Raw genomic sequence first — 20,101 nt, 5'->3', positions numbered from 1 at the left:
CCAAGGAATTCCCTTTCATTTGCAGAAATTTCTTCTCTCACTTCCTGTTTGGCTATGGGACAGGAAGTGAAGTGAAATCTCCTAAATGGGACACAGATGGTGAAAAAAAACATCTTTTTTTTTATGTGGTTTCCTATTGTCTTAAGTTTAGTGTAAATTACAAACATAAAAATATCAGCACAAGGGATATCACTTACAATTAGCATGATGTGTCCTGAGGGAGAAGAGCAGGGATTTCAAATCTCTGAAGCTGCTGTGGGGTGCTGGCAGCTTGGCAACCCTGGAGGTAGGTACAGCAGGGCCAGGGCTTGTATAGTCTTATCAGTGTTATTTCACCTTCTTTTCTGTGAAGGAACACTTACATGATTTACATGACTGAAATATAATCTGCTTAGACCCGAGTATAGTGTCAGTGTGTGCTAAGACTGAACTCCAGTCACATAGGAGGAGACACTGATCCCCGCTCTGTTTACACTGTGAGGAGGATGTACACAGCACACAGCACAGATCCCTCCCCATGTGTCAGCCGCATACACAGCATAGGGCACTCCCGGCGTCAGCTGATCAGCTTGTACCGGCAGGGGGCGGTGCCTGGCGAGTCTCTTCCGGGTCAGCGGTCTGAATGGGTTCTCGGTGATCGGGATCGGAGTGTCCGGTGATCTCCCCTCTCCCCCCGGGCTCGGTGGGGTGTATATGGCGTCCTTGTCCCAGCTGGCAGTCTGGCTCTCCCAATCGGCCGCTGCTCGCTCCTATGCGGTCTTCTCCAAAGGCCTGAGCCGCACTCTCCTCATCTTCTTCAACCTGGCCTGGAGGCTGAGGATCAAATTCCCCTACCTGTATGTCATCGCCTCCATGATGCTAAACGTCAGGCTGCAGGTGAGAGCGGAGCCCCGAGACCTTAATCTCCTTTCCCAGCCCCCTCCAGATTCCTCTTCACAATGTTTACTAGGTCTTCCCATCCCCCTTCAGCAGATCCCCTCTTCCCTTACACCCCACCCCCCAATCAGTGGATCCACTCTTTCCTTCCACCTTGATCGCCCTCCCCTTCAGCAAATCCCCTCCTCCTTTCTACCCTGATCACCCTCTCCATCCCCCTTACTGGATCCCCTCTTCCCTTCCGCCCTGATCGCCCTCTCCACCCCCTTCAGCGCATCCCTTCCGCCCTGATCGCCCTCTCCACCCCCCCCCCTTCAGCGGATCCCCTCTTCCCTTCCACCCTGATTGCCCTCCCTATCCCCCTTCAGTCGATCCCCCTCCTCTCTTCCACCCCGATTGCCCTCCCTATCCCCCTTCAGTCGATCCCCCTCCTCTCTTCCACCCTGATTGCCCTCCCTATCCCCCTTCAGTCGATCCTCTCTTCTCTTCCGCCCTGATTGCCCTCCCTATCCCACTTCAGTCGATCCCCCTCCTCTCTTCCGCCCTGATTTCCCTCCCTATCCCCCCCTTCAGTCGATCCCCCTCCTCTCTTCCACCCTGATTGCCCTCCCTATCCCCCTTCAATCGATCCCCCTCCTCTCTTCCACCCTGATTGCCCTCCCTATCCCCCTTCAATCGATCCCCCCCCCTCCTCTCTTCCACCCTAATTGCCTTCCCTATCCCCCTTCAATCGATCCCCCCTCCTCTCTTCCACCCTAATTGCCCTCCCTATCCCCCTTCAGTCGATCCTCTCTTCTCTTCCGCCCTGATTGCCCTCCCTATCCCACTTCAGTCGATCCCCCTCCTCTCTTCCACCCTGATTGCCCTCCCTATCCCCCTTCAATCGATCCCCCCTCCTCTCTTCCACCCTGATTGCCCTCCCTATCCCCCTTCAATCGATCCCCCCCCCCTCCTCTCTTCCACCCTAATTGCCCTCCCTATCCCCCTTCAATCGATCCCCCCTCCTCTCTTCCACCCTAATTGCCCTCCCTATCCCACTTCAGTCGATCCCCCTCCTCTCTTCCACCCTGATTGCCCTCCCTATCCCACTTCAGTCGATCCCCTCCTCTCTTCCACCCTGATTGCCCTCCCTATCCCACTTCAGTCGATCCCCTCCTCTCTTCCACCCTGATTACCCTCCCTATCCCCCTTCAGTAGATTCAACCATGATCTCCAGGCATGGCAAAGTTCCACCACTCCTTAGCTGCTGCTGTTGTATATTTTTGTTACATGGACAATTCCTAACACCTAGGCATGGCTGGGTAGAATACACACAGGTAGGGAAGGGAACACAATGTATGGTTGAAGTGATTAATTTAGGTAGGCGATAAAGAAAACCAGAATTAAAGCAGAGCTAAAGTTCTGCTGTAACAAACAGCGAGCATGCAGCTTTTTATTGTAGAGCAGACATATGCTGTCTCTTCTGCAGTAAAATGCACCTACCTGGCTGTTCCAGCACTGTAAACTGAGCTGTGCAGCTACAGTGCCGGCTCTGTGTGTTGGAATGACAGCCTCCTCCGCATGCTCAGGAGTGACGTCATCCTGCACCAGCCAATGAACATGGCCAAAGACCAGCATACAAGAAAAGATCCACTGAGGGAAAGGTGACTTGATCCCTTTAGCTCTGCTTTGAAGTGGTTCTAATGGTTTTGTACCTTTATGCATCAGTACATGGCTCTCTCAAAAAGGTGATGATCGGGGCTGCTCTGTTTAAAACCATTGCACAGAGCAGGTAAGTATAACATAGGGATGCACCGAAAGTTCGGCCACCGAAATTATCGGCCGAAAATGAGCCTATCCCATTTCGGCCGATAATGGGTTAACAGTGCCGAAATTAATATGGCCGCCGTGAGGAAGGAGAAGGGTGCAGCGCAGGGCAGGTTTTAAAAGTCCCGCCGCCGGCCGCCGCCTCTCAATGACGTCCCTACTACTAGATGTGTGCATGAATGAAGGGACATACCAGGCGGGAGGGTGGGGCGAGCGGCCGCTAATAGATAGAACTATGTGATCCTTCCTGTCAGCTCAGCGGGACTGTGTGTGAAATTCTGTGAATGAGAACTGACCTGACACCCCACGGGGGGGCGGGGGGAGCGCCGCTAATAGCTGTAACTATGTGAGCCTTTCACTTCCCCGTCAGCGGAGATACATGCCTGACAGGGAAGTGAAGGCTCGCATAGTTATAGTTATTAGCGGCCGCTCCCCCCGCCCGGTGTCAGGTCAGTTCTCATTCACAGAATTTCACACACAGTCCCGCTGAGCTGACAGGAAGGATCACATAGTTATATCTATTAGCAGCCGCTCGCCCCGCCCTCCCGCCCGGAGTGTCAGGGAATTGAAGAGAAGTGAAGCTCACATAGTGACAGCTATTAGTGGCCGCTCGCCCGCCCGGTGTGTCAGGGAATTGAAGAGAAGTGAAGCTCACATAGTGACAGCTATTAGTGGCCGCTCGCCCGCCCGGTGTGTCAGTTCATTCATGGACAGATCGTAGTAGTAGTGACATCACCGGGAGGCGGGCGGCCGGCCAGAGGCGGGACATTTGAATAATGGACACCGGAGGAGCTGAGTGAGTAGGAGAGGGATGCTGAGGCTGATGCGGAGGGGAGGGGGGTGATAGCTGAGGCAGCTTACCATTGGTATTTGTATTAATTATGCAGCATGAGGGGGTTAATGTATTGTCACTGCTGCATTAGTGACCGACCAGTGGCAGTTATTTAACCCCTTTGTGCTGCATTAGTGCAACCAGTATGAGTGCAACCAGTGTTAATTAACACTGATAATGGTTGCACTAATGCAGCACAAAGGGGTTAATTAACTGCCACTGGTCGGTCACTAATAGATGAGTGACCAGCAGTGACAATACATTAACCCCCTCATGCTGCATAATACAAATACCATTGGTAATTAAATTTAACCTATTGCCAACTCGTCACAGTACATATACTGTGACAGGGTGGCAGCGACAGGTGTATATCGCTGCCTGCTTTTGGCGTATGCCCCTGTTCTATCCATTTTAAAATTATTTGGGGGGAAAAAGTCATTTTCGGTTTTCGGCCAATGGCATCCTGCATTTTCGGTTTCGGCCCAAAATTTTCATTTCGGTGCATCCCTAGTATAACTTGTTTGTTAAGTAAGTAAAAAAAAAAAAACACAGCCTTGTGAAAAAGCTAATTGAAAGCAATAAAGGCATTAAAAATCTGAAAATGTAAACAAAAAAACAACCTTACACCTGACTTCCAGCTGGGTGACTTTAGTTGGCCTTCCTGTGGCATCTTGGATTCCCAAAATCTACAGGGAGTGGCTTCTCATGAGATTTTTGCATCATCTTTCCCAGGATCCTATAGTGATGCTCCATTATGTCAGTGTCTGAAAGCTGTGCAGAATTCTTTTTTTTTTTTTTTTTAAACCTATCTCTCTTTCGTTTATTGACAGACACAGCTCCTGATTTTATATATACTGCCCCCTACAGTAGTAGGACACTAGGCAGAAAAAAAAGCCTGGTTACGCCTATGGGGAGACTCTGGGGGGGGGGGGGGGTATACTCCCTCTCTCTGCTATAGGCTCTCTGTTTTGTTACAAGCAGTGTTTTTCTGCCTAGTCAGGAGTGAGGACCTAGTTCCTTGCTGGAATCTCTGGTCCTGGCAATTTTTTTCTTCATAGATAGAATTTTTTTTCCTGTGAGGTCTATACTCAACTGCCAGACTGGGCGAGGGGCTGGATAATCTAGATCCAGTGGTCACTCCAGTCTGGCCAGCGAGCGTGCACAGACCTCAGCTCCGTGCTAGGTTGGCCATGACCTAGCCCCACTGGACGGGGGCTGGCGTGTGAGTTAAATGCAGCGTTCATACAGCCCCCCATTTCGATGGCGAGGGGTTCTGTCTGGAGCGGTGCTCGCCTGATTCCTGGTATGGTAAGTAGCTGTGCTCCCTCTCCCCCTGGAGGGTTTTGTGGTAGACATGGGACAGCCGGACCCCCAGTTTCCTCTCCTTCCCGTCAGGCACCCCCTTTCATCTATCCTCCATCCTACCCCCCCACTTATATGCTGGGGCTGTGTGGGTGGTCTGGTCCACCTCCTGGGGTGAGGGCAGGGCACTGTGCTGGCGATGGGGGCCGGGGGGGGGTGCACTGCCGGAGGCCGGACGATCGGCTGTACCTAGTAGGGGCTCCTGACAGGGCCACCAGTCCTGCCTGTGCCTGTCCTTGAGGCCTAGGGATCCCTTCTGGGTCCCTGGGAGCTGCCATTTTGTTGTAGCCCTGTGCTGCAGTGTACGGCGGCCATGTTTGTGTAGTCTGGTGGCATTTTTGCAGTGGTTTGCCATAGAAAACAGTGGCGGCCATGTCTGTGGAGCCTTCTGGGCGGCGTTTGCGGCGGTGGGAGCCCCTCATCCCCTGGTACAGACTCCTGGATCCTTTCATTTCCTCATCGCCGCATGCGCAGTGCAGATTCTCCTGGTGGCTGCGGTGCCTTTTTTCTGTGGGGTGGTGAGTCTGGTGGGGTCCTCTCCCTCTCTGCTGAGGATTGATTGGTGCTCTGTGACTGGCAACTAGGTGGTGCTGCAAGAGCAGTGGGGGTTTTCCCTTAGAAGTGTTTTTACATTTTTTTGTGGGGTCCCCCTGGTGACTAATGGAGTCTTTAAAGAGTACCTTTCTTCCTTAGGCTACTAAGGGCAAGGACCCTCATTGTAGGTGTGGGCCCTCCTTCTTAGCTCACAAGAAGTTTTTTTTCGTCTCTCAGGGTCGACTGACAAAGGATTAAAGCCCTTCAGGGGCTCCTCTGGAGGATCCAAGCGAACTTGGTCTGGCAAGTCAAGAGCAGGCTTCTTCAGACCCGCGGACAAGGTGTCCTCATCCGCATCTGGGGTGGGGGGGACATCTTCGTTGTTTCCCGGACCTGTGGACTTCCCTGGTACAAGACATATGGATCCAGGAGCTCATACAGTCTGGCTACAAGATCGAGCTTTCGTGCTTACCCTCCGGAAAGGTTCTTTTCCTTGCAACGTGCGACTGTCCCAGGTCCGCTTACAGGCTCTCTTTGAGGCAGTGCAAGACCTTTTACTTCAAGGGGTCATTGTCCTGCTTCCGAGTTCAGAACGTTTTCAGGGGTTATACTCAAAACTGTTTACAGTCCCTGGGACGGAAGGCAAGGTGCGTCCAATTCTGGACCTCAAGGCACTGAACTGCTTTGTGCGGGTGCAGAAGTTCAGAATGGAGTCCACTCACACGGTGGTGGCTTCCCTGCATCAGGAGGATTTTCTTGCCTCCATCGAAATCAAGGACGCTTACCTTCACATTCCAATATGTGTCGGTCACCAGGGCTTTCTCTGCTTTGCCGTGGGAGAGGAGCATTATCAGTTTGTGGCGTTACCCTTTGGTCTCGCCTCCACTCCTCGGAACTTCACGAAAGTGTTGGCCCCGGTGCTAGCATTGTTACTTCAGTGGGGGATCACTGTCCTGGGCTACTTGGACAATCTTCTTCTGTGAGCAGAGTCTAATATTGCGCTGGTGGAAAACCTGGAGATCACCATAAGGACCCTGAAGGAGTTTGGCTGGATTCTGAATCTTCAGAAGTCTGCCTTGGCTCCTTTCACGAAGCTAGACTATCTGTGTCTGACTCTAGCCTTAGCCAGAGTAGTCCTTCCTCTGTACAAACTCCAGAAACTGCAGGCTCCGATTGGCCTCCTGCTGTCCAGCAGATGGTCATCCCCTCCAGACTTGCATGCAGGTGCTGGGTCTGATGGTGTTAACCTTCGAGGCGGGTCCCGCTTGCACAGCTCCATACAAGGTCCCTGCAAAGGGAGATTCTGATCAAACGGGACAAGAATCTCTTGACAACCAAATCCAGCTGAGCTGGGGTACAATAGGGTCCCTGATCTAGTCCGATCAATATCCTGGAGCTCCGAGCGATCAGACAATGCCATGGCCGTGGCTTATGTCAATCACCAAGGGGGCACAAAAAGTGTCCTGGCGGCTCTGGAGGTAGCCAGCATTCTCAGGTGGGCAGAACATTTCGTACCAGCCCTACACATTCCCGGAGTGGAAAACTGGCAGGCGGATTACCTCAGTTGGCAGACGTTGGACCAGGGGGAATGGTCTTTTCATACAGAGGCGTTTCATCAGTTGTCACCGGTGGGGCACCCCCCGAGGTGGATCTGTTGGCGTCTTGGCTCAACAGACTGGTGCAGAGGTTCGTGGAATGGTCACTGAATCTTCTGGCGGATGCCAAAGACTAGTTGGTGGCCCGTGGGGTCAGTATTGTCTGATTTACGCCTTTCCTCCTCTCAAGCCTCTGCCTAATCTTCTACGCAGGATCGAGGCGGAAGGGATTCTGGTCATCTTAGTGGCCCCAGACTGGCCTTGCCGGGTCTGGTACGCCGATCTGGTGCTGCTGGTAGCCGATGTTCCTTGTAAGCCTTCTCTCTGGGAGGATCTGCTGTCCCAAGGGCCAATCTTTCATTCTGCTTTACAGTCGCTAGCTTTGATGGCTTGGCTGTTAAAAGCCAGGTGCTGAAGGATAAGGGTTTGTCTGAATCTGTGATTTCAGCGCTGTTAAAAGCCAGGAAATCTACTTCTAGGAATATCTACTATCGTACGTGGAAGACGTACATCATGTGGTGGGAGTCTGTTGGAGTTCATCCTCGCTCCTTCTCGGTGGCTTGGATCTTGACCTTCCTTCAACGGGGGGTTGAACAGTAGTTGGCCTTGAGTACCATCAAGGGCCAAATGTCAGCTTTGGCGGTCTTTTTCCAAAGACCCTTGGCCACACACTCCCTGGTGCGTACCTTTCAGGGTGTTTTCAACATTTGGTTCCTCCAGTGCAGTCTTTGTTGCTGCCTTGGGAACTTGATTTTGTGCTTTCGGTCCTCCAGAAGGCTCCCTTTGAGAATCTTCGGGAGATTCCCTTGCTTGCGCTCTCAGAAGGTGGCTTTTTTGGTGGCTATCACCTCTGCACACAGGGTGTCGGAACTGGTGGCGTTATCCTATTGTTCGCCTTACTTGGTGAATTACAGCGATAAGGTGGTTCTTTGCACCTGTCTGTTGTTCCTCCCAAAGGTTGTCTCTGATTTCCATTTGAATGAAGACATTGTGTTGCCTTCCCTGTGTCCCAGGCCAAAACATCCTAAGGAAATTGCTTTGCATGCCTTGGAAGTGGTTCGGGCGATTAGGATGTACCTGGTAGCTACAGAGTCTTTTAGGAAGGCAGACTCACTATTTGTGCTTACGGATGGGCCTCAGAAAGGGTTGTCCGCTTCCTCTGTGACCATTTCCAGATGGATCAGACAGATGGTGATTCAGGCCAATTCCATCAGGGGTCAGGTTCCTCCTTTCCCTGTTAAGGTGCACTCTACTCGGGTGCTCAGTGCCTCTTGGGCCTTTCGTCATTAGGCATGGGTAATGCAGGTTTGCAAGGCGGCCACCTGGTCGTCGATGCACACTTTCACAAAGTTCTATAAAGTGAATGTGTTGGCATCTGCGGATGCTTCTTTCGGCCGCAAGGTTTTGCAGGCTGCTGTTTCGAGGACCTGGTCCTCTTTGAGGGTGTATTGTTTTTTTTTTTTTTTTTTTTTCATATAGGTGCGCTCCAGTTGTTTTGGTTGAGCTCCTGTTGCCTGGTTGGCTACGGTTTTTAGCCTTGGGAATTTTTTTGCTGTTCCCACCCCTCATGTTTAACTCTGCTTTGGGACATCCCAACGGTTAAGAAGATCAGGAGCTGTGTCCGTCAATGTACAAAAGAGAAAATGGGATTCTTGACTTACCGTAAAAACCCATTTCTCTGATGTTTGACGGACACAGAACCCACCCCTCTGAGTTGTAATTCTGACACTGCTTGTAACAAAACTGAGTACCTATAGCAGAGAGGAGGAGTATACCCCCTCGGACTGTTTATAGGCAAAGCCAGACTTTTTTTTTCTGTCTAGTGTCCTACTCCTGTAGGGGGCAGTATAACCCAATGGTTACTAAGATCAGGAGCTGTGTCCGTCAATGAACATCAGAGAAATGGATTTCTCTTCTGATGTTTTGATATAGGGTGGACTTATCCTTTAAAATTTACCTAACACTAAAATCCCCACATCTATTGACGTCCACGATCTAACACTAACCTATCTTGCATTATAAAGAAAAATCATTATACATACCTTTTTTGAAGCCGATCACCCGCTTAGCTGTCAGTTGAGGCTTCGCTGTGGAGACGGGTTCAGGGGACACGGCCGACAACGGAAGTCCCATAGTATGTCTATGGTTGACCTCCCTTCCCTTCACAGCCATTGTCGGTTGTGTCCTCTGCAGAGCTTCTGCCGCTGGATACAGGATTGGAGCGGCTTAAAAAAAAAAAGGTATGTATACTAATTTCTTCTTTACAGGGCTAGATAGGTTAGAGTTAGATTGTGGAGATTTAGAGATGCAGGGATTTTAGTTTTAGGGTGGACTTATCATTTAATACAAGGTCGTCATTGTGGTTTTTTTTTTTTTTTTTTTTTTACTATAGTAGGGGAAAAAACATCAAAATGCATAGCCAAGCCAATTTACCTGATGTGTATTTCCATCTCTTTCAGGTTCACATAGAAATCCATTAAGACGCGGACACCATCTTTAGCAGAGAATTCGTCTCCATTGGACATTGTAATACCCTTACAATGGATGGGCCGTTTACCATTAGTACATTATGTAGAAAAAAAGATTCAAGAGGTGCTTTCTTACAGGAGAGCGATACTACGAGGCACGAGGTGAATGATGAAGTTCTGGAAATACCTTTGACAAGATGCAGCTTATCCGAATGTCATTTTACTTGTTCGCATAAAGCGATGACACCTTTGACGTTCATGAAATCTGTTTTAGTTCACCCCTTGTCCAGTAGTAGCACGGGCTATTCTTTAACAACAAACGCCGTTTTAGTCAATTTTCAGGATGGTTTAAATGACTTTACCTTCATATTTTTATTTCTATGGACCGGACTTGGTGACGCAAGTTTATCATCCCTATCTTCTAAATCATATTGATTGGTAAAGACTTTGTGCATGTCTTTAGTGTTTTTTTTTTATGTTTACTACATTTTAAAAGCTGTTGGAGGACATGGGCATTCCACATGTGAACCTGAGTTTCTGATCAAAAGCCTACAGATAATGTGCTCATTATACAGTATCTCACAAAAGTGAGTACACCCCTCACAGTTTTGTTAATATTTTATTATATCTTTTCATGTGACAACACTGAAGAAATAACACTTTGCTACAATGTAAAGTAGTGAGTGTACAGCTTGTATAACAGTGTAGATTTGCTGTCCCCTCGAAATAACTCAACACATAGCCATTAATGTCTAAACTGCTGGCAACAAAAGTGAGTACACCCCTAAGTGAAAATGTCCAAATTGGGCTCAAAGTGTCTTTTATGTGGCCACCATTATTTTCCAGCACTGCCTTAACCCTCTTGCGCATGGCGTTAACCAGAGCTTCACAGGTTGCCACTGGAGTCCTCTTCCACTCATGACGACATCACAGAGCTGGTGGAGGTTAGAGACATTGTGCTCCTCCACCTTCTGTTTGAAGATGCCCCACAGGTGCTCAATAGAGCTTAGGTCTGGGCACATGCTTGGCCAGTCCATCACCTTTACCCTCAGCTTGTTTAGCAAGGCAGTGGTCGTCTTTAAGGTGTGTATGGGGTCATTATCATTTTGGAATACTGCCCTGCGGCCCAGTCAGCGAAGGGAGGGGATCATGCTCTCCTTCAGTATGTCACAGTACATGTTGGCATTCACTGTCCCTCAATGAACTGTAGCTCCCCAGTTCCGGCAGCACTCATGCAGCCCCAGACCATGACACTCCCACCACCATGCTTGACTGTAGGCAAGACACACTTGTCTTCGTACGCCTCACCTGGTTGCCGCCACACAGGCTTGACACCATCTGAACCAAATGAGTTTATCTTGGTCTCATCAGACCAAAGGACATGGTTCCAGTAATTAAGCCCCGTACACACGTGCCGATTGTAGGCTTGTTAGTATGATGCTTCCAACAGCGCATTTTTCGGCCGAACAGAATCTGTCGTGCAAGCATTAAAATTTTTGTTGGCCAACACCAGAGCGGCCGATTGTTCGCCAGTCAGTACAGATTTCGGCCAGCAGATTAGCAAGACTGGGCATGCTCAGAGAAGAAAAAAAAACACGGAAAGTTAACCATCACATGACATCACTTCTGCAGTTGGCTGTTGTTGTCCGACAAAATTTGTGTACAGTCTTTTGCACTTTTCAGCGGACAGGACATCCCTGGACAAAAGACGGCCGATCGTTTGGCCGACGATCGGTACGTGTGTACGGGGCTTTAGTCTGCTTGTCTTCAGCAAACTGTTTGCAGGCTTTCTTGTGCATCATCTTTTAGAAGAGGCTTTCTTTTGGGACAACAGCCATACAGACCAATTTGATGCAGTGTGTGGCATCCTGTTAAACCGCTGTATGGTCTTGGCCACTATGCTGCAGCTCAGTTTCAGGATCTTGGCAATCTTATTATAGCCTAGGCCATCTTTATGTAGAGCAACAATTATTTTTTTTCAGAACCTCAGAGAGTTCTTTGCCATGTTGAACTTCTGGTGACCAGTATGAGAGTGAGAGCGATAACACCAAACTTAACACGCCGGAGACCTTGCAACACTAACGAGTCACATGACACCCGGGAGGGAAAAGGATTAATTGGGTCCAAGTTGGACATTTTCACTTAGGGGTGTACCTACTTTTGTTGTTAGTGGTTTAGACATTAATGGGCTGTGTTGAGTTATTTTGAGGGGACAGCAAATTTACACTGTTATACAAGCTATACACTCACTACTTTACATTGTAGCAAAGTGTCATTTCTTCAGTGTTGTCCCATGAAAAGATATAATATATTTACAAAAATGTGAGGGGTGTACTCACTTTTGTGAGATACTGTATATTTCTGGGCTCATCAGAGGACTGAGTGTCAGTCTTTTCTTTAATTTTTATATTAACTGTGTTTTTGCTGGTGAATGTGAAGCATGCCATAAAATAGCAGCTATTGTAGGATTGATTAAAGGAAATTGAAGTGTACTCCTACAACAACCAATCAGATTTAAGCTGCTATTTCTGGTACATATATCTGGTTGTTGGGGGTCTATCTACAGTAGGAAAAATAACCTTAAGTTTAAAATGTATGTATGAGCACAATATATTTTAGTGAAGTACTACATTGCATAGCAGCCACCTTCAGGTGCCATATATAAGCTCTGTAGTCTTTGAGACTAGGGATTACAATGAGCTATGTGCCCCCTCCCCTTTCCCACTATTGGCCTATTGCTGACCAGAGCTCAAAACCACAGGAGCTAGTTGCTGCCAACACGAATGGGCATCCTGTGTTTTGGGGCTTCTAGGGTATTGTAGAAAGCAGAAGCTGGAGGTACCTGGGTTTGGAATCTATTACTTTATTAAGTTTATGGTGCCCACAAGTTTGATTTAATATAACCTTTCCTTCTTGATGACCTCTATAAATAGAATACCTATTTAGTCTGCATGCTCTTTTTTTTTTTTTTTTTTTTCAGGAGCGCTCCAGGACCCATGAAAGAAGGGGTGTTCTGATTTGCTTATCAACCAAAAAAAAAAACCACATTGGTTGGCCCACAACCCCTAAAGAGCAGTGATGGCAAACCTTGGCACCCCAGATGTTTTGGGACTACATTTCCCATGATGCTCATGTACTCTGCAGTGTAGTTGAGCATCATGGGAAATGTAGTTCCAAAACATCTGGGGTGCCAAGGTTCACCATCACTGCCCTAAAGGATCGTTCCTGCATTGCATTTAAACAGTTGCTATAGCTAGGCTTTTTGGAGGAAAGGGTTAAAAAAATCAACCATTTATGTAAACTAAGATAAATTGCCCCATAATGTAAATCTTACATTCTTGCATGTAATTTACTTTGCCGATGAATTGTTACATCATGTAAGATCTAAGATTTGTAGATCAAAGTCCACTAGGACAACCCTTTTATTTTGCACTCTGTCCTCCACTGGTTTTAAAATAAACCAGTTTAGAGATGTTATAACTGTGTGCTGTTGCTGGAGAGGCAACCCTCTGCACAGGTTCCTTGTTCTCAGGTATAAGCCAAGGTGAAAATTCCTCTTACTTGGTGATTTTATTGTAAAAATTTTACCAATTTTATGTTTTAGGATAAGTAGTCAGCTCCAAACTGCAGAATTTGTACCAGTGGTAATTAAAAAAAAAAAAAAAAAAAAAACTAAACCCAAGTGAAATTAATAGCCTGATTACTTAAAGCAGGCCTTAAATATGTTTGCACAGGCATTTTGCCACAGGGCGAATGGCAGTGGTAGGAATCTGATGCCTGTAGCAGTTTTTGTGCAAGTGGCCAGCTGTGGCTTTCAGGCCCATACTCCTCAATGTGCGGCTGATCACACTTTGTTACTCTGCTGTGCTCTCTGGTTCCTTTCGCGGGCCCCTATACCCCTACTGTGTACTGCAGTGATATAGGGGCTAGTGGGGAAACCATGGAGCCAATGCGGAGGTGCTAGCAGTGATGAAAGCTGAACTTTCTTCAGCAAAGTGTGGATCTCTAAATAAGCATGACAGGTAAGTATTCATTGTTTTATTTTGCAGGGATGTATAACTAAAAGGCAAAACCTTTTTTCTATTTTAGACAGTAAGGGAGAGTTAAGAATTCACGTTTTGTAATGAAAAGACCTGTCCCCCACCCTGACAAGCTATTGGGGATCCTCTTCCTCAATTGTCACAATTTAGAAAAATGAGCAGGGTTCTGTCCACATCATTCATTTACAATCCTCTGTGAATGGAATACTACTTATCTCACGATCCTTTGCGGCTGTGTGGTTGTATTTTCAATGAACTACCACGACATTGTGGTAGTTTGAGTCTTCCAGCCAGATTGTATCGGATTGCCTGTACGATGTATGGACACACAGATACACTAAAGGCTGGATACATACACACTATACAACTTTTGTTGTTAGATTTACCTTCATCTATGTAGTGCAAGGGCCTGCCTGATTGCACACAAATTGAAAGTGTTTAGGTTTGACCTCATATTATATGGTTTTGGTAAGTCCCCGTTCACACTAAGGCGACCTGGTCGCCTCACAGGTCGCCTTCCATAGGGAAGCTGCGGACCCGTTCTAATAGGAGCGACACAAGTCGCTCCGACTTAGAAAAAGGGTCCGGAGCTTCTTTGGGGCGACCCGGAGCGACCGTCATAGACTTCAATGTTATGAAGTCCGTGCCGGCCGCTCCGAGGTCGCGGCACGCTGCTCGCACCGCGACCTCGGAGGTCGCCTCCCCAAGTCGGATCGCCCCAGTGTGAACGGGGCCTAAAGCTAAAGGGGGGAAAAAAAAAAAGCTAAAGACAATTGTATAGTGTGTATCCAGCTTAACAGGTATGCAGGAGACTTGCACGGCCCCAGTGGCTCCAGAAACAAAAATAAATGCACTTTTTTTTTTTTTTACTTGAAAAATTTTTTTTTTTTTTTATTTTTTTTTTTTTTTAAATGCCATCTGTGTCTTTGAGATTTCCCTTCACTTTCTGTCTCAACAGGAAGTGAAAGGATATCTTGTCAGTGTTAGGAATACTTGGCATAGGATTGAGTGTGGCCATTACAAGTTTCCTTTTTCTGTTCAAAAAGTTTTGGCCTTGGGTTTTTATTTATTTTTAAAAAAAGAACACCTTGTTTTCCTTCTTAAATAGGGTCTCTTATAAAGCGGTTCACATGCTTGTAGGAGAGCATTGTATTCAGTCAGTTCTTCAGCATTATTTATATTTTTACATAGGAAGAATTTTTGGTTGGTTAAATATTACAGTAATCAGAGGATGTGCCTTTTATTCTATCTGGGGGGACAGGTAGCTTAAATAGCCAAAGTGCCTGACTTGCTACTCTCAGCTTTGTACAGCAGAAGCAGTTTTTTTTTTTGAGAGAGAGAATTGAAAAACATGACCTCTGCTCCCACATTTTCCCAATGAGGGGGTGACATTTTCAGATCTCATGAAAACTCTGGAGGTTCTGTCATTTCTGCAATATATGATTTCCCAGTAGAGCACGGTTTGAATGTGGTTATTTAACATGAAAGTTTACATCATTTAATAAATTGGACCTTTCTAAACAAAATGAGCAGTTTGATACTTTTCTGTGAGATGCTTGAGATACACAATAATAGTTGATGTAGGATGCATGCTTAGAACAGTGCAAGGCAAATTATATGCTTTTTGGTCCTACAACACACACTCTTGAGTTAATCACCCTACCCCCAATAGGGCATTTGATAACAATGCACACCCAAACAACACATTTCCCAGATGCCTTGGTGAGCGGATTATGTTAACAGGGTGTTCACAACTTTCAAACCTGCAATGTCACCATGGTGGTTAAGCATCTGGATGTATATACTGGGGCATGTCCCCAGTATCAACTTGAAATTAAGAAACGACTTGAATGAATAGTGGAAGGTCTTCAAAAAAAAAAAAAAAAAAAAAACAAATCCAGCTGAAATGTGACTAAACCTAGAGATTAGAGGTGAACGTAAATATGCGCCCCTGCGATGTTCTGATTCGAGAACCTATCAGTCATCAGGTCCAGGCCAATGATTTTTTTGCTCTGAACTGCCCAGACTACATGGGGAGCAGTGGCAAGATTGCATGGGACTTGTTTGGAAAGGGGTGCCATTTCTATGTGGACAATTATTATAAAAGCACGCCAATTTTGTCACCTTTTTGATTTTTGTAAGTGGAACAGTGCAACCCAATCACCGGGGCTTCCCAAATTAGATTGGGGGGGGGGGGGGAGAGCATGCTTGAAGTGTAGTAAATTTCTTGTAGTAAAGTGGGACATACGGAATGTTTTTGTTCCGTCCTCCATTCACACCGATACGACAGTCCAAATTGCAACAGCGACTGGTGTTGTCTGTGTCCATGAATACAACCTTAACATGGGAGGGGTTGACTTCAACAAGCAGATGACGCCATACTTAATATCCCATAAGGCAAGACGCTGGTACAAAAAAAAAAGTGTCTTTATACAAATTCCAATTGGCTCTGGTGAACGCTTGTGCGCTATACAAAGTGTCAGGAAGAGATCATCACAGCCCTTCTGTATCAAGAAGGTGCAGTAGCCCAAATTCACAATCCAGATGCAGTGAGCTGGCTGCATGAGGGGCATTTTCCAGATGTCCTTCCTAGTACCCCTACCCAAAGAAGAGGTTGTGTCTGTAGGGAACACAGATATAGGTGTGACACCCGCTATTTATGTCCCTCCTGTACTAGCCTACCTGGTCTCTGCACCAAGGACTGTTTCCGTCACTACCACACACTAGTAGAGGGTACACTTTTTCACACAGGGTCTTGAAAGATGTTGGCTATCACATTTTGAGAGATCCTAGCCTAGTTTTTTTTTATTTTTAGTTACAACAAAAAGTGTAAAAACAAGTTATAAAAAAGCCAAAAATAGTTCTCATTTTATTGAGTTAATTTTCTGTTCTTACTCTACTTTATTACATTACACTGTACTGTTTTGTTAACCATTGTTTGCTTAGCATCCATCAGCTGCAGCACTGATTTTATTCTGACAGCAACAGCATTTGCTCTCACTATATACGTAATCAATGATTGCAGCGCTGTAGCAGGTGATTTCACCACCGCCATTAAAAAGCACATATATGGCAAAGCATAGGGGTGGATCTCCTATACTTCACCATATATTTAACAATTTTCTTTGCAAAAATTTCTTCATCCACATCAATGCAAATGGAGGAATCTGCCATTTTTTTCCTTCAGCCAAGAACATTGCATGTATGCACATCATTAGAAGTGGATGGATGCTAGGTGGTCTAATGGTGGGCACACCGCACACTTTTTTTTTTTTTTTTTTTTAAACAGCCAGCAGTCAGCTTTCATGTAAAAGCAATCCTAGCAGATAATTAGCCACTAGACTGCTTTTACAAGCACTGGAAGGGGGCGCTTCCCTCTAAAAAAAAAAAAAAAAAAGTTTATATAATTTTGTAAACAGGTAGCACTGACACATAGGCTGCAACAAACAGTACACAAAACAAGCTTTGAAGTATTTCTGCAGCCTTACTGCATTGCATTTTCTGTGCATCTAACCACCAGCCTCTCAATCCATTTTGCTGTCAGAAAGAGGTCTGGAAAAGGCTAGGGCATGACATGGTAGATTGGACTGGCATGGACTCTTGTCAGTGTTGGTCAGCAGGCCTTTAGAGCATTTTTTTATCCTTTTGGACTACTTTGGTTTCTGGCCAGAGGGGGAAATCCTTCTTTAGAAGTGCCATGCTGCATTGGCACAAAAGATTGCACCACTCTTGGGGTGGGGACATTAAGTGCTGGAGTCTTGATAAAAATAAAGTAGGGGCAGGCCCTGCTGCTGCAAACCCTCTTGTAATGGCAATAAAGAAAAATATAAAAATCCTAAAATCACATTTTAAAGGATCATACCCACACCCAACAATTGAAGGAGCCTGTGTGTATGTGAAGCCTGATTGAGTGTGGGTATCGCAGCACACACCAGAGTTGAGAACAGTTCTGAGGCCATAATCTACTGGCCATCTACAGGAATACCAATTTGATTTACTAATTAAACTGGCAATCCTCAAACCATACAGGGTTATTGATCCTCACTTCTAAATTGGCATATTCTACTTTGGTTTGCTCATTTCTTGGGATGCAATTGCTACCACTACCCCATAGCAGATTTCCAATGCAATCTAACTATACTGGCAAAATTAAGCCCTTAAAGTGGTTGAAAAGCCTTATTTTATGCACAAAGGTGAAAAACCTGTGCTGCTGCAGCTCCCCCTCCCCTTTTTTCCAGCCACTGTCTGTCCTCATTGGACAGATTGATAGCAGGAGCCATTGGCTCCCGCTGCAGTCAAATCTGGTGATAAGGGGGCAGGGACAAGTGCCAATGGACACAACAGCAGGACTCAGGAGCAAGCCCGCACAGGTGCCCCCAGGGAAAGTGGCTTTCCATGAGGGCACCCGAAGAGGGGCCTGGAGCACTGGCAGGGCAGATCAGGGTTGCTCTGTGCCAAAACTATTGCACAGAGCAGGCAAGTATAGGCATGGCTGTTTTTATAAAAAAAAAAAACAAAGGGTTTACAACCTCTTTAAAGACTAAGGGGTGCAATTCCACACCAAAATATTGTGCATTTTAGGATGAGGATATAGAGCTAGACTCCCTACTTCTGCCCTCTCTTCCTCAGAATTCAGTTGCCTGGTTGTTCCCTAGCTGTTTCAGTACTTTGATTCACTAACTATATAGATGACCCATGCTTACATTCCAGATTGACCAAAACAAGTACAGCGCACCCAGAAAGGCGCAGCGCTTCACAAATCTACAAACAGAAATCTGAAATCCTTGCAAAAAAACAAAAAAAACACACATGTACATAAGTATTTACAGCCTTTGCTCAATACTTTGTTAAAGCATCTTTGGCACCAAGTACAGCCTCGAGTTTTTGAGTATGATACCACAAGCATTGCACACCTACTTTTGGGCAGTTTCTCCCATTCATCTTTGCAGGAACTCTCAAGCTCCATCAGGCTGGATGGGGAGCATCTGCACAGCCATTTTTAGAACTCTCCAGAGAGGTTTATTCAGGTGAATTTGGGCAACTCACAGAGTTGTCCCATAGCCACTCCTTTGTTATCTTGGCTGTGTGCTTAGGGTTGTCCTGTTGGAAGATGAACCTTCACCCCAGTCTGAGGTCCAGAGCGCTCTGGAGCAGGTTTTCGTCAAGGATGTCTGTACACTGCTGCATTCATCTTTACCTCAATGCTGACTAGTCATCCCCACAGCATGCTGCCACCACGCTTCACTGTAGGGATGGTATTGGCCAGGTGATGCACAGTGCCTGGTTTCCTCCAGACATGACACTTGCAATTCAGGCCAAAGAGTTCAGACTCATCAGACCAGAGAATTTTTTTGTTTTCCAGGTGCCTTTTGGTAAACACCAGACGGGCTCTCCTGTGCCATTTACTGAGGCGTGGCTTAGGTCTTACCACTCTACCATACAGGCCTGATTGGTGGAACGCTACAGAGATGGTTCTTCTGGAAGATTCTCCTTTATCCACAGAATTGTTGGAGCTCTGTCAGAGTGACCTTTGGGTTCTTGGTCACCTCCCTGCCTAAGGCCCTTCTTCCCTGATTGCTTAGTTTGGCTAGTCTGCCCACTAGGAAGAGTCCTGGTGGTTCCAAACTTCTTCCATTTACAAAATGATTGAGGCCACCGTGCTCATTGGGACCTTCAATGCTACAGAAAACTCTGTATCCTTCCCCAGATCTGTGCCTCAATACAATCCTGACTGAGGTCTACAGACAATTCCTAGGACTTCATGGCTTGGTTTGTGCTCTGACAAGCACTGTTAACTGTGGGACCTTATGTTGACAGGTGTGTGTCTTAAAAACATCTCAAGGATGATCAGTGGAAAACGGGATGCACCTCAGCTCAATTTTGAGTGTCATGGCAAAGGCTTTAAATACTTGTGTACATGTGATTTTATTTGCTTTATATTTTTAATAAATTTGAAAAGATTTCAAACTTACACATTGTCATTATGGGGTATTTTTTGTAAGAATTTTGAGGGAAATGAATCTAATCTATTTTGGAATAAAGCTGTAACAACAAATGTGGAAAAAAGTGAAGCGCTGTGAACATTTCTGGATGCACAGTATGCAAAAATATCAACATCCGAAGGCTCAACAGCCTGGCCTGGTATTTTCAGAAGGTAGCTAGTAAATGCAGTCCCCATATTTGCACACTCGGGAGCATGCACAAGGGCAAATCAAGTAATTTACCGAAGTGTGCAAGGAGTTCATAAAAAGTAAAGCCCGGCATTCTACTTGTACCCTATTCCTATGTGCCAAAAGGCTTTAAATACTTTTAAACCACATCCCGAACAAGCCACAGACTACCCATGAAGAATACTGTACTTTTTATTCTCTGCACGTTTATTAAAGAACATATTCAGAAAACTTATTGAACTATTCTTAAGTAAAAATAAGTGAGGTTGATATATTTTGCATGGAGACTGAACCAGGAAAAAACATTCCAGGACAGAAGCGTCAGGGTCAGGAACAAAAGTTTAACCTTCAGGTTTGCATTTCCACTAATGGCAATTAAATGTATTTTGTCAGTAAACTGCACATCTACTGTTCACAT

The 20,101-nt window shown here is 46.2% G+C and overlaps 1 protein-coding gene across 1 annotated transcript; it reads left to right on the top strand.

The window, feature by feature from the left end:
* Positions 1-579: 579 nt before the first annotated feature.
* SMIM10L3 (small integral membrane protein 10 like 3) lies at positions 580-9,940 on the top strand. Its single transcript, XM_082260142.1, has 2 exons — positions 580-876; positions 9,465-9,940. Exons 1-2 carry the CDS (start codon positions 694-696, stop codon positions 9,483-9,485), a joined length of 204 nt encoding a protein of 67 aa, XP_082116268.1. The 5' UTR covers positions 580-693; the 3' UTR covers positions 9,486-9,940.
* Positions 9,941-20,101: the final 10,161 nt, after the last annotated feature.

Source organism: Pelophylax lessonae (genome assembly GCF_965119305.1).
Source record: "Pelophylax lessonae genome assembly, chromosome: 6".
In the NCBI taxonomy this organism is placed as follows: domain Eukaryota; kingdom Metazoa; phylum Chordata; class Amphibia; order Anura; family Ranidae; genus Pelophylax; species Pelophylax lessonae.
This window is presented reverse-complemented; position numbering and strand designations above follow the sequence as displayed.